This window comes from Aristolochia californica, unplaced genomic scaffold (genome assembly GCF_029961685.1).
Source record: "Aristolochia californica isolate CCGP_79_NKW_82.1479 unplaced genomic scaffold, dmAriCali1.0.hap1 SCAF_16, whole genome shotgun sequence".
Classification (NCBI taxonomy): Eukaryota; Viridiplantae; Streptophyta; class Magnoliopsida; order Piperales; family Aristolochiaceae; genus Aristolochia; species Aristolochia californica.
Genome location: NW_027181837.1, coordinates 18,390,858 through 18,406,280, shown reverse-complemented (window position 1 = coordinate 18,406,280; position 15,423 = coordinate 18,390,858). Strand labels below are relative to the sequence as shown.

The 15,423-nt window shown below is 38.3% G+C and overlaps 1 protein-coding gene across 2 annotated transcripts in view; it reads right to left on the bottom strand.

Annotated features, from left to right (window-relative positions):
* LOC137952904 (chitin elicitor receptor kinase 1-like) overlaps window positions 1-15,423 on the bottom strand; it is a 37,671-nt gene continuing 22,248 nt past the window's right edge. For both annotated transcript variants that reach the window (XM_068800011.1, XM_068800012.1), the window contains 7 exons: window positions 13,071-13,160; window positions 1,467-1,560; window positions 1,252-1,403; window positions 1,075-1,166; window positions 842-980; window positions 641-739; window positions 1-564 (listed from right to left, as the gene is read on the bottom strand). In XM_068800011.1, coding sequence (XP_068656112.1) covers window positions 400-564; window positions 641-739; window positions 842-980; window positions 1,075-1,166; window positions 1,252-1,403; window positions 1,467-1,560; window positions 13,071-13,160 — 831 coding nt within the window. In that variant the 3' untranslated portion in view covers window positions 1-399. The remainder of the gene's footprint in view (window positions 565-640; window positions 740-841; window positions 981-1,074; window positions 1,167-1,251; window positions 1,404-1,466; window positions 1,561-13,070; window positions 13,161-15,423) is intronic.

The window sequence follows — 15,423 nt, the reverse complement described above, 5'->3', positions numbered from 1 at the left end:
AAGGTATTTATTCAATGTAATTGACCACAACAACCAATTTATAACTTTTACATAGATTTATATCAACAAGCTAAGCTATCCAACATAGAGCCAAAAAGATGTTTTTTAGCAGCTAACTAGACACAGTTTTTCACTACCTCTGTCTAAAGTCCACTGAATTACATGGAGAAATCATTTGGCACGACTTGAGAATGAACTAATACACAATTGTTTGCTGTCTTCCTTTTTTTTCTCACAAAAACAATTATTGATTGACAATTGCCAAAATTTACAATAATCGAAAGAACGATAGATAAAAAACTTGCTTTTGGTTCCCTTAATCCATTTACAAATAACATTAATCCAAAAATGCACAGTTTCACATTGGTTTCTGTTGAAAACCATGTAAAGGAAACGATTCTACCTCCCTGACATTAGATTCACTAGAGCTTGATTTTCATAAAAGGAGCCTACATCCCAATCTTCAGTTGTGGAAGACAATGTCATTAATGCAACAACAATGGATCTCATGCTTGGCCTCAGTTGGGGGTTTTCTTGTGTGCAAGCCCTTGCAAGCTGAGCCATCTGCAACAAAAAATAAATTACTATTATGATGACCAAAATGACCTTACTATGCACATCCAGCAAGCTTTCCATTCACCTTGTGAACTGAGTCAAGAGTGTATTTATCACCAAGTCTAGAATCCACTAGTTTTGGAAGATAAATGCGTGGGTCTGGCTGGTTGATAACATCTTCAAACTGCAGCACCAGGTGAAATAAAGTGAATTGCTTTGAACTGATGAATTTAAATAGTTGTTTTTATTGATATAATGGGGATGAATTGAGGGAAGACTAACTAACCAGAGCAACGAGTCCTTTTGATTCAGTGGTTAATCCATCCATTTTTACAACAGCTTCCTTAGCAGAAATAAGTTCATAAAGCACAACCCCAAAAGCATAGACATCTACTTTTGGAGAAACATCACCATATTGAGCATATCTGCAAGAAAAAAACGGGGGGAAAAATCCAATCCATCAACTTTATCTTAACGTAAGCGAAATGTTTTTCAACATAATGAAGCTGGTGTTCTCACTCTGGAGACATATATCCGAACGTTCCAACAAGACGTGTTGGCAATGATGTACTTCCAACTTCGGTCAGTTTTGTTAACCCAAAGTCTGCTACCTAAAAGAAATCACTTTACGTAAGGATGAGAACCCATCAGAGACAAATAGAGAGAGAAAGAGGGAGAGAGAGAGAGAGAGAAAACCTTTCCACGGAAATTCTTGTCTATCAAAATGTTTGCTGATTTGATATCACGATGGATATAAACTCGAACTGTATGTTCATGTATATATTCCAGACCCCTGGCTGAATCAAGAGCAATTTGCACTCGGGCAGCCCATGACAATGGATCCCTGCCTAGAAGCAAAAAAAATTTAGACACTAGAAGGAAGCATATTACATTTAACCAAAGATCCTTACCAGAGCCATGCAAATGTTCGCTTAAGTTCCCATTTTCAATGAACTCGTAGACCAGGAATAATGAACCTTCGGTGCAAAATCCTATCAGACGCACCTAGATTTCCACAATTAATTATTAAAGATAACAGTAAAAGCTGAAAACAATCAAAAGGATCACAAAGATGTGAAAATTATCATAAAAAATGAACTCGACAATTAATTATTAAAGATAACAGTAAAAGCTAAAAACAATCAAAAGGATCACCAAGATGTAAAAATTATCATAAAAAATGTACCATGTACGCAAATAAGAGAACTGAATGTTGAAAATTGAACAATAAAGTAATTCATGAATAGTTCTTTAAATGGACGTTCTATTGAAAAGAACAAAACACATAAAAAATGATACACAATGATTAAATGTCACTTAGATGTAACAAACAAAACAGAACTTGGTGATCATTATCAGTGCCAGATCATAGCACCAGGCTGAGGACCAGTCGGGCTTAGGTTAAATATTATATATTTGCCAATAGGATGAGGACAAATGGAGACGAATTGCAGTTGGTCCAATCTTTCTGTAAAGTTGCAAGATTGAGAGGATTGGAAGAGAAGAAAAGAGGAAAATAGAGAGGAGATAGAGAAGCATTCTAACACTTTCAACCAAGGTCTTCATGTGACCTGGCCAAAATGCCAAAACATACCTTCAGCTCCCACACCTTGTTCACATAGTGAACAGAGACTGGTTTGAAGAGGACAGTAAACTGACTATTTTTGTACTAGTCACTAGAAAAAGACCACTATACTCATAACTTACACGTCTACAGAAGTCAATAAACCGCCAAAAAACAAAGTAAAAATCACATCTTCACCACTATACTCATACAAAGACAACCTTAATGTCTCAGTACCCAATTAGGCAATGACTAAAATACGCTTGAACATTAACACTCTCCTTCAAGCTGGGATATATCATAAAAAAACCCAAGTTTGTTTAAAAAATTATCAATTTTTCATCTTCCCAGGGCCTTTGTAGAATCATCTCCAAATTTGATCTGTGGACTTTGACATATGGAGTAATGAACCTCCCACTCATCACAACATTACGGAAGAAAGGGTAGTCAACCTCTATATGTTTGATCCTCTCATGAAATACAGGGTCGCTGGCAGTACAAAATTGTTATTTGGTCATCACTTTAACACCATTGGATCCTTCAAGTCAAGTCCAAATTCTTTTAAGACTGATTTAATCCACTTAAACTCACTCACAATATGAGCCATAGCATGGTATATTCTGCCTCCACACTAGATCTAGCCACAACGTTCTTCTTTTTTCTTTTCCAACTTATGATATTTCCTCCAACAAACACAAAAAATTCCATAGTGGACTTTCTATCTACCTTGGAACCAGCATAATCAACCTCGGAATATCCTACAACATCTGCTTGTACATATGGCTCACTGAACAACCCTTTAAATGAGCTCCTTTCAAATAACGAGAAATCTTTTGGGTTGACTCAAGCTAAACCTTGTAAGGACTCTCCATAAATTCACAACACCAAATAAGAAAGAAACATCCAATCTGGTCATTGTCACATAAATCAATTAACAAACTAGTCTCCTATACATTGTCTTGGCTTTTAGTAAGGGATTTTCATCATTAAAGAGATTACGATTTACTTCTATGGGTCTCTTCGAGTTAACCCAAATAATTTCTCCAAAGTGATAGTGATAATATCTCATTCAATTTACTTCTGCTTGATTTACTTAAACTCCTAACAACCCATATTTATGCAGCATGTCATCAACATAGTTCTGTTGGGATAACACTATATCCTCATTGCTTTTAGGAACCTCAATGCCCAACAAATATTTGAGAGATCCCAAATCTTTGGTCTAAAATTGTACCCAAAGAAACTCCTTTACTTCCTCAACCCCCTAATATCTCTATGAGATAACTCTATATCATCCACACACACAACCAAAATAATAACACAAAAAGATCGGCGAAAAACAATTAGAAAATGATCTTAGTTATTTTTAAAAAAAACCAAAGGACCTTACATTCTTAAGGAATTTGTCAAACCACACCCTGGGACTTTGCTTCAATCTATAAATGGCTTTATTCAATTTACACACCTTCTCCTTCTCCCCCTAAGCAATGTATCTAGGAAGTTACTCCATATAAACCTCTTCCTATAGATCGCTATATAAAAAGACATTTTCAATGTCTAATTAATAAAAACCAACCAATACTCATTCTAGCTATAGGAGAAAATGTATCAAAGACATCAATCCCACAAGTTGGTATGTATTCTACAACAACCAGTCATGCCTTATAGTGCTCCATTGTACCTTCAACATTATCTTTAATTGTAAATGTTGAAAACTCAGTACAAGGGCTTTTTGGTCATTTCACTTTATTCTTATTCATATATCTTGAAGTAATCTTGTTCCTCATGTTGAATTATGTCTATGGTCTAATTTTCATGTATATAAGATATGTAGAATAGGAGATATCAGGAGATTAAGGTTTCACTTAATAAATAGGTTGGGTGTTGTGCACGGCCCCCAACATAACTCGCTTTTTGGAGCTTCTTCTCTCCACTCTCTTTCTCTTTCATTCTCTCCATCTCTCTCTCTACTTACTTTTTTCATGGTATCAAAGCAGTAGATCACATCTGGGAAGGTTCCTTGTTAGTCTTTTTCATCTTTTGAAGCATACGTCTACATAAAGGGATCTTTTTCAGGTTTTTCGGCTACTGGTTGGTAAAAATCCATTTTTTTTTTCCCTTTTCCTCTCTACCATAACCCTAGGGTTATTGGCTTTGTTGTTCTTAGAACAGATCTTGATGTTTTAAACAGCCCAAAAGGGTTTTTTTATGCTGATATTGGGATGTGTGCAACCTCCCTACTTATCTTTGCTGACGTCAAGCCTATTTGATGCTTTTTTGAACTATTTGATCTAAAATTTGACATTTACGCTGGAATTCTGGTGTTTTGACCTAGGCACATTACAGTAACTGCCCTAACCCTAATTCTGCATGGTGGGGCCCACCTTGGCTGTATTGAATTTCTTGGAAAATTTATTTGATCTGTTTGGTGTTTATATATACATGTTATGGCTAATTCTGGTGAAGTTTACTCTCCATCTAAAGAAACTACTGAGTTTTGATGAGAAAAATATTATCACTATCACTTCGGATAAATTGAATGGTGATAATTATCTCAATTGGGCCAAATCTGTTCAAATATATTTAAAAGGTAGAAAAAAACTGAAAATTTATTACGGTTGATCCTCCTATCCCTCAAGATGATTATTGGGAAGTAGAAGACCGCCAAATTATGAATTGGATTGTCAATAGCATAGATTCTTCTCTTCGGAATCAAGTTATGAATTTTGAGACTATTGAAGCTATGTGACGGTCTCTAGAAGTTTCGTATGCTCAAGAGAGCAATCTTTCTAGGGTGTATGAATTATATACAGACTTCTTTGGTTTGAAGCGAGGCAACAGGACAATGGCAGAATACTATAGTTCCTTTCTAGGTATTTAGCAGGAAATAAATGTTTATCATCCATTTACAATGGATGAATGAGAACTCAGGAAACAGCAAAATCAGCTCCAAAGTGGCAAATTTTTTGATGGTTTGGGTGCTGAATTTGATAACATAAAGGTACATGAAAAATATGAGATTTGGGGAGAGAATAGAAGAAAAAAGGAGAAAAGGAGACCAGGAAGAGGAACAGCCTTGCTGCCTTGGAGAAAGTGCCAGAAAAGCATGTCATCCCTCTTTTTAATCAAGGTTTAAGTATTCTTAAAAAAGGACAAAAATGCCCCCCAATACTCAAAAGTACATATCTCCTAAAATACTTGTCTAAATTGAATGAAAATTGAACCATAGATAAAATAAGACATTATCTATCTAACAACCATACTATAAGAGAAAAATATAATGTAAGAAATAACCTAAATACCCCTGAACTGATATTTAATACTCACCCTCAAACTGAAGAGTAGATATCAAACAATCCCAACTTGTCACTGATGGATACATGTTCACGTCTTCCGAAAGGCTTGGTCTGAGGATTTTACATAAGGAGTTACCACCTTCCCCTTCATAACTGCATCTCTAATGAAGTGGCAGTCAACCTCTATAAGTTTCGTACTCCATAGAATACAGGGTTGCTAGCAATAAAATTGGTTGTCTGGTTAACACAATTCCTAACCATAGGGTCAGGTAATGTAAAACCAAATTTAAGAAGAACAGACTTATTCCACATAAGATGACTAACTGTGTCAATCTTGCTTGATACTCAACCTCTACACTAGATCTAACCACAACTTTCGGTTTCTTCCTTTTCCAGCTTACCAAGTTGCCTCCAACAAAACAACAAAAGTCTGACGTAGAATGTCTATCCATCTTACACCCAGCATAATCGACATCAAAATACCCAAGTACATCAACTTTCCCATTCTGAGTATATAGACGACCTTATCCAAGTGCACCCTTCAAGTACTTTAAAATCCTCTGAGCGGCTTCTAAATGGACTTCTGAGGATTTTTCATGAACAGACTAACAACTCCTACAACAAATGAGATATTCGGCCTGGTAATTGTAGCATAAATCAGTTTACCTACTAATCGTCGATATTAAGTTTTATTGTTGAGTGTAGGACCCTGTGTCATATAGATTATGATTAACTTCCATGGGGGTGTCTATGGGTTTAGCACCTAATAAACCATACTCATATAACATATCCAATATATATTGTCTTTGAGAAAGAACAATACATCGCTTGCTATGAATAACTTCAATACCAAGGAAGTACTTGAGAGAGTGCAAATCCTTTGTCTGGAAATGTGTGGCCAAATATTGCTTAACTTTTGTGATACCATCAAAATCATCGCCAGATAACAATGTCATCTACATAGAAAACCAAAACCGCCACCCCAGTCTTCCTTTTAAGTAGGAACATGGAATGATAACAATGTCTCCTATATAACCCAAATTGTAGTACCACAACACTAAAACTTTTCAAACCAGGCCCGTGGACTCTGTTTAAGTCCATAAATAGCCTTCTGCAACTTATACACCTTTCCTGTCTTCCCCTGAGCAACATACCTAAGAAGTTGCTCTATATACACTTCCTAATGTAGATCACCATATAGAAATGCATTCTTCACATAAAATTGAAAGAGAGGCCAACCCTTATTAACAATCACATAAGTTAAAATACGTACCGACGTAAGTTGGGCTACAAGAGAGAATATCTCGAAGACATCAACTCCAAAAGTCTGGGTATACCCCTACACCACCAGCCGTGCTTTGTATAGTTTAATAGAGCCATCAACATTTTATATATATATATATATATATATATATATATTTATTTATTTATTTATAATGTTGATGGCTCTATTGAACTATACAAAGCACGGTTGGTGGTGAAGGGGTATATATAGTGAAAGAATGTTGGATTATATTAAAGGCTCAAAAGAGAAAAATTACAAGGGGGTGAAACCGTCCCAAACAATGAGAGATTGCTGGGATGTTCCAAATTTAGCTAGCCTATCAGCCAAGGAATTGGCTGCGTAGGAATGTGAATCCATGGACAAGAAATAGAATATACAATGTCTCCTATGGAAGAAATGGTGAGCCAATGTTGCCACAGGGGGGGAGGCCGTGCTGGAGCACCAACTAATAACAACTTTAGAATCCCTTCCATCATCAGCTTTCCGCGAAGACGGTCCTTGAAAATTTCCAACCCATGGAGAAGGGCAGTCACTTCTACTAGTCTCTCCTCTGTGATTTCTGAAGACTCCACCAACACTAACTGGTCCTGGGCACCCCAAGGCACTTCCATCAAAATTTAACTTTATGCAGTCGTTAGGGGGAGGCTCCCATTCGGCCATGGCCGACACTTTTGAGGACCCACTATATGAGCCAGAAGACTCCAATTCAAGAGAAGGGATATTCCCTCTTGAGGGGCAAATTCCTTCATGGTATGCAACCAACCCACTGCACAAGAGATAATGTTTTCTAGGTTGTTGAATTTGGGGTTAAACCTCCGATTGTTTCGCTCCAACCAAAGAAACCACGGAATAGGGCAAGGTATGCAGAGAGAAGCAGCTTACCAATTCTTGGCAAACGTGTCCTCAATACCATCTGAAAGGTGCCGAAAAGGTCTTGATGAAGGCCCACCTGAATACCAATTTTCTTGCAAATCGCCATCCATACTTGCCACGAGTACCTGCAATGAAGGAGAATATGCCGAACAAACTCCTCGCAAACACCACAAAGAGGGCAAGTGTTATCAGGGACGGTAAACCCCCTCTTTTGAAGGTTGTCTGCTATGAGGATTTGCTCCCTAATGGTTGTCCATATGAAAAAAATTATCTTTTTGGTCATTGAGAGCTTCCATGCAAGATTTTCCTTGTGCTCAGATATATTGGGGTCGTCCTCTCTGATATGGGAATAAGTTGAGACCACCGAGAAGATATCGTTAATGCTAGGATTCCAGATCAATTTATCGTGCACCCTATCCTGAATGACGATGTTGTTGAGGCTGGAAAGAAGCGAGCAGAAGGCACTACCTTCATCATCATTCAAATCACGGCGAAAGAGGAGGCTCCAAGACTGATTACTCCATGAGTCGATCACCGAGTAAGATAGATACATAGTGATCCTTGCTAGCCCCGGGTAGTCCTTAGACAATGGCCGGGGACCGCACCACTCGTCGGTCTACTAGCGAAGGGTCCTCTCGTTACCAGGATAGAAGGAGGTCGAGGCCTTGAATGTGGGAAGCAATTTTTAGACGCATTTCCAAATCGGGGATAAGCGGCGGGGGGCACCCCCCCTCTCCACCAATGGCCCGGGAGATGAAGATAGAATCTCACCATGTTCCTCCACAAACCATTGTGCTTGGAATTGAGGTTCCAAATCCACTTAAGAAGGAGAACACTATTCATGTCCTTCATGGGCCGGATGCCCAAGCCACCTCTGATCCCGGGCTGATAAATCTCTTTCCAACTGACCAAATGGTACCCGAAGGTGTCTTCAGTACCTTTCCATAGAAAGCGTTGACGAATAACATCAATCTTTGAGCACACCGAGGCCAGGCAATGAGTGAAGTATGGGAGGTAATTGGGCAGTCCCTCCAAGTCATGATTTTAGTAGGGTAAGTCATCCCGTTGTGGATAGAAGCTTGCCCCACCAAGTGGAAAGCATCTTCTCAAACTTCTCTATGAAGGGAGACCAAAGTGCAGCCATGGGGTGTGTGTCAAACGGAGGCAGGCCCAAATATGTAGCGCATGTGCTCTCTAGTGCGCAACCTAAGAATTCCACCATATCTAAAAGCACTGGGCCGTCAATATAGTATCCAAGAAGAGTGGTTTTCTTCCAGTTGATGGTCTGACCTGAAGCCAACTCAAATAAGCTAAGAACTGCCCTCAGCTTCCTGATCTGGTCCATGGTGCTTGTTAAGGAATAGTCCCACATGGATTAGTGAGTACAAAAGATTTTGAGTTTATTAGTTGGGAAAGAGGTTTCCTAAGTTAGCTAGTCATTTTGGGATGGACCTTGGACCTAACTTAACATGGTATCAGAGTGGGTACTCATATGTGGGCCTACACCTAAATTATCCACTTGTAGAGCCACAAAAGTTGGCCTACACATAATGGGGAGTATTAAGGAATAGTCCCACATAGATTAGTGAGTACAAAAGATCTTGAGTTTATTAGTTGGAAAAGAGATTTACTAAGTTGGTTAGTCATTTTGGGATGGGCCTTGGACCCAACTTAACCGTGCCCACACCAAAGTAGATGGTGTTGTCCGCAAACTAAAGAATAGGAATATCAAAAGCCTTTGAGTCAACTGTGAGGAGAAGCCACCCTAATCCTTTGGTTGAGTAAATCAGGGAGGAAACTCTGCTACCTCATTGAAGAGCAGAGGGGACAAGGGGCTCCCTGACGGATGCCACGAGTTCCCTTAAAGTAGCCGCATATTGTCCCATTAAGAAGTACTGAATAGCTGGTTGAGGAGATGCAACTTTTAATCCAGAATCTCCACTTGTCTCCGAACCCCATATTTCCCAAAAGAATATCCAAAAGCTTCCAATTTACTTTGTCAAAAGCCTTCTCCAAGTCTAGCTTGAGGATAAATTTGAGCTGCTTCAAAGTCTTGAAGAATTGATGGAGCTCATGGCAAACCATTGCCGAGTCCAGAATATTCCTTCCTTTGATGAAGGTACCTTGCCCCTAATGAATGACAACCGAAAGAACCGCCCAGAGTTGGTTGGTAAGGAGATGAGCAATCACCTCATAGGTGCTGGTGGTGAGGCTAATAGGCCAGAAATCCGAAGGAAGCTCTGCCCCATCTTTCTTGGGTATGAGGGCAATGAAGAAATCCCCTATACTCTTAAATGCGATGCCTTGATAGTAGAACGAGTGGGCCATGTGGGCGATGTCTTCGCCAATGAAGGGCCAACAATGCTGGTAAAATTCTCCATTGAAACCATTCGGCCCCGGAGCTTTGTCCAAAGGAAGGCCCATAACAACTTTCTCAATTTCTCGTCTAGAGAAGGGAAGCTCAATAAGATTGGCGACCATCGTAAGGATAGCCAAGATGTTGACGCTCTGGAAGAAAGGTCGAAGTAGCTGGCATTCAATATAAAGACCTGCAAAAAAACTCATCAAAGTGTTAGAAATAAGGGATCAGTCCGAGGTAACCTCGCCATTGATGTTGAGTAAGGTTACCCGGTTGGCTCTTCTCCTGGCTATGGTGACGGTATGAAAAAAATTAGTGTTAGCATCCCCCTTTGAGAGCCATCTAAACCGAGCCTGCTATTTCCAGAGCACGAGTTCGCAATGAGCGAACGATTGCAATTGCCCTTGAAGGGCATAGCGCTAAGCCATTTCAGTGGTGGTCAAGCTTCTGGACTCCTCTTCAGAGTCAAGAGCATCCACCTAAGCAAGGGCGTCGGCTTTTTTAGCCGAAAGGACTGGCTCTCCAATGCCCAAGCACGCAAAAGGGGCTTTAGCAGATTGAGCTTCATCGGGAGGAACCACCCACTCAGGCCAACAACAACAATTTCCTTCCAAAATGACTGGACGGAAGTATCAAAAGTGGGGTCTTTAATCCACGCATTGTTAGATCTGAAGGGAAGGGGGCCCCAACTGCTGAAATGAGTATCCACCATGATCGGCCAATGATCCGAGATTGTGCAGCCGAGAAATTTTCCGGTTGTATTGCTGTAGAGCCGAAGCCAATCCTCGTTGGCGAGGAATCGGTCGAGCTTAGACATAACCAGGGGTTGCCTTCTATTGGACCAAAGTAAAGGTCTTTTCAGATAATACGATCTCATCAAGGTCCCAACTTCTTATGAAATCAGCAAAAAGTCTCATGGAGGTAGAAATCCTTTGAGACGGTGGTGATTTCTCATGACAAAACCGCATCACATTGAAGTCTCCAGCAAGCAACAAAGGAATAGGCCATCTCTAACAGACCGTTAGGAGATCATCCCAAAATAGGTGTCACGCATTGTGTTAGTAGGTCCTTAAACACCCACTAGACACCAAATATTACCCGAGCTCTTATCCCACAACTTGACACTGAGAGAGTAGTTTCCCCGAAAGTTGTCAATCACCTCAATAGTATTAGTGTCCCAAATAAGGAGAATACGGCCCGCCGAGCCGACGACGTCCACAATAATCCAGCCGGAAGCACATGAACACATGCACCAAATTAATTCTTTATTTAATTGAAACAATTGAGAAATACATCGAATACTTTGGACTTCTCCCGTACAAAATACACCCAAGTTACTCAACTAAAATCATTGATAAACAACACAAAATACTTAAAACCAAATGGACTAAGAATATGACACGCACTCCATACATCAAAGTGAACTAATTTAAACAATTTGGTGCTTCGACTAGAACTAACTGGAAAACTAGAGCAACGATGTTTTGCCAACTAACAGGACTCGCAATCAAATGAAATATCGACTGGCAAAGAAAGAAAAGACTGATGCAACTTAACTGGTGATGGATGTCCTAAGCATAGATGCCACAAGTAAGAAAAATCTACAGTAGTGATTGCCACATCTCCAGAAACAAATACATCATCCAGCATGTTGAGCCCCTTGTCATGCCCTAAACCAATTGTCCTCTTTGTTAGCAAGTCCTAAAAAACATAGGAAGTAGGATAAGGTTACTAAACAATTTAAGGATTTAGTAAGATGACTCATAGACAAGAGATTAACTAGAAACTTCGGTAAAAATGAAATAGAATCTAAGGACATTTATGGAATAGTGTGAACTATACCCTCCCCCTAAACGGGAGAGGTGGATCCATTAGCTAAAGTAACTCGATGATATGAATGAGATGGTTTAATAGACTTAAATAAGGAGGTCATACCTGACATTTGTGTAGAAGCTCTTGAATCAATGATGCAATAGGGGGAATAAGACACGTTTAATACTAGCCATCGTGACTCTCGTTGAGGAAGGAGTCCTAGTAGTCTGAGAAGCAATAGATGGAGTGGTCAACTGACCCAATCACTGTACTAACTACTAAATTTCCTCATAGGATCTAGTGTGTGAGGAGGCGTCCTTATCTGCAACTATAGAGTTGGCTCAGGTAGTACCAAAATTTTCCCAATATTTCTCAGAAATATGATTAATCCTACCATAATGAACACATTTCCGATCCCCCTGATCATTCCGGCCACGACCACGGGTAGAGAAAGAGCAACCTCTATCTCTATTATTACCATCACAAAACTGACCATCAAGCTTACCAGTAGAAGACTGGAGGGTGCATAGCAACTGACCCAATCACTGTACTAACTACTAAATTTCCTCATAGGATCCAATGTGTAAGGAGGCGTCCTTATCGGCAACTATAGAGTTGGCTCAGGTAGTACCAAAATTTTCCCAACATTTCTCAGAAATATGATTAATCGTACCATAATGAACACATTTCCGATCCCCCTGATCATTCCGGCCACGACCACAGGTAGAGAAAGAGCAACCTCTATCTCTATTATTACCACCATGAAACTGACCATCAAGCTTACCAGTAGAAGATTGGATGGTGCATAGGAATAGTAATCTAGATAGGAGTTTCCTAAAAAGTGAAAATTAGTGGTTATGTTGGGTTACATGTTTCATAGAAGAAATCATAACTTGAAGGTATTTAAGAATCCTTCTTTCATTCTCATTGTATCAAGAAGGGCTAGTTGAGCATACAAATCGTGAAGCATGTTAAGGAAGAAACATCTCACCTTCAACGATTATTTTATGTTTATTTTTCTCTCTTTTCTCTTCCTATGCAAGAAATCCTAACCTTTTCTCTATGCCAACTTTGCCTAACACCTCAAACCCTGTCTCACTCAAGTTTAGGATCCAACCTCAGACTCTTTTGGAATGTTCCTAACAGATGAAGTTATCATGAGTAAAATTTTGGTTTCATAAAAGTCTCCAATGCCACAAACTACTTCCAAAGTTTTGCATGTGAAATTGAAAAAACAGTGTAGATGCTATGAAATTTTAACAATGAAAAAGGTCTTAGGAATTCAAAAAAATTGTCACTAAAAAAAAGGTAAACAGACTAACTAACCAGATTTAAGTGATGTACGTGTGTTAGAACCTTCAGCTCTGCCAGAAATTCTTTTGATGCTTGCATGTCCATCTTCTTGATTGCAGCTTTCTAGATGGTCAGAAAGGTCACTTCAATATAATTTCAATATATATAAAGAAAAGAAAAGAAGGCTGAGTGCAACTTTGGCTGCGTCCAACTTCTTCCTTAGGAAATTCACAATATTTACAAGAATGTCATGGAGTTTGTATTTAACAGAATGTCATATACTTTATTATATTAGCAGCAATGCAATTATCTGTTTTATCATTAAAAATGATAAAATAAGAAAAAATATTTAAAATAAAAATTAATCATGAATATACTCAATTTTTAAGTCATTCAATTCAAATTTAATGGATACATTAAAAACTAAGTGCACTAACTTAGACAGACTTAGGTCCATAATCCATTTTTACACACACACATATTCATACTTATATAAATTAAAGTATGAATAATTATATCTATATGTATATATTTATATATGGACGAAGAGTGTTTTTATTGCAGTAAACGGGGAGAACAACCAAGTTGAGAACAATGATCATCATGGACTTACTAACTTTATGATTTTCCTAAATTGACAATTAATAAAGGAAACTACTAACCAAACACTTTCCTAAAGAAAAATCTCCTATTGGAACTATAGAAAAACTAGGAAGCTATTAAAAGTGGGAACATATTGACTTCCATATATATAAAGTCACATAATATAGTACATTCCAAAAACAACAACTTTCCGAAAATAGAAACAGCTATATGTTAGTTTTCTTCTTTCCTTTTTTTCTTTCTTTTATATCTTCAATTGTTTTGCAAGACTATCTTCTTCCATCAGTGAGCCATGCCATTTTGACCATCAAGCTTCCATTTCTTCAACCATCAGCTTCCTAAAAGATATATTAATTGAATTGGTCTTTTTTTCTTCTATAGGAGGATTTATTGTTGAACAAAACTATAAAAAAACCAGTCCAGGGGCATTTTGGTCATCTCACCTTATCTTCATATTCATATTCTTATGTAATCTTGTTCTCTATGTTGAATTATGTCTGTAGTCCAAGTTTCATGTACATAGGACAAATAGAATGGGAGATATAAGGATATTAGGGTTTCACTTAAGTGAAGGGCATGTAGCATTTTTGTAATTCAGAAAGACTCACTCAATTAAATAGGTTGGGGGTCATGCACGACCCCCAATGCAGCTCATTCTTGAGACATTCTCTCTTTTCTTTTTCTCTCTCATTCTTTCTTCATCTCCCTCTGTACTCTTACTTTTTATATGGTATCAGAGTGGTAGATCACAACTGAGAAGGCTTTTTGTCAGCATTCATCATCCTTTGAAGAAGATGATCACCTAGAAGAAGGGTTTTCTCAGATTTTTTGGTCACTGGTTGGTAAAAATCCAATTTTTCCTTTTTCCTTCTGCCATAACCCTAGGGTTACTGGTTCTATTGTTCCAAGAATAGCTCTCTATGATTTAACTACCCTAAACCCTAAAAAAGGTCTTTTATGCTTGTCTTGGGATGTGTGCCACCTATCCTTTTTCTCTTGCTTGCATCATCTTGGTTTAGGCTGATGTCAGCCCTAATTGAGGGTTATTTGGATTGATTTCTTGGAAATTTGAAAATTGTATAATGATTATTGAAGATTGAAGTTCACACATCACTTTTTTAACCTAACCCTAATTTTGCATGGTCGAACCCACATAGTTGGCCTATAAGAAGTACTTTGGAAAGTGAAATTGAACAGATTTCTGACTCTATAAAAGCAATATGACTGATTCTAGTGAGGTATATACTCTGTCTAAAGAATTTTCAGGTTCTGATGTGAATGACATTATTACTATTATAGGTGATTTGGGGAGAAACTAGAAGAGAAAATGGATTTCTGGAAAGAAGCAGCTTTGCTGCCTTGGAATCCCAGCCAGAAAGGCCCTTCCTGCTTCTTTATAATCAGGGTTTAAGTGAAATTTTATAATAGGACAAAAATACCCCTCAACACTCAAAATTACATATCTCCTAAAATACATGTCTAAATTAAATGAAAATTTAACTAGAGATAAAATAAGACATTCTCTATCTAATAGCCATACTATAAGAGAAAAATGTAATATTGAAAATCTAAAAAATGACCAAAATACCCCTGAACTTGTATTTTAACACTCCCCCTCAACCTGGAGAGTAGATATCAAACAATCCCAGCTTGCCACTAAAGGATACATGTTCACGTCTCCCCAAAGGCTTGGTAAATATATCTCCCAACTGGTCTGAAGACTTTACATAAGGAGTTACAACCTTACCCTGCATAACTACATCTCTAATGAAGTGGCAATCAA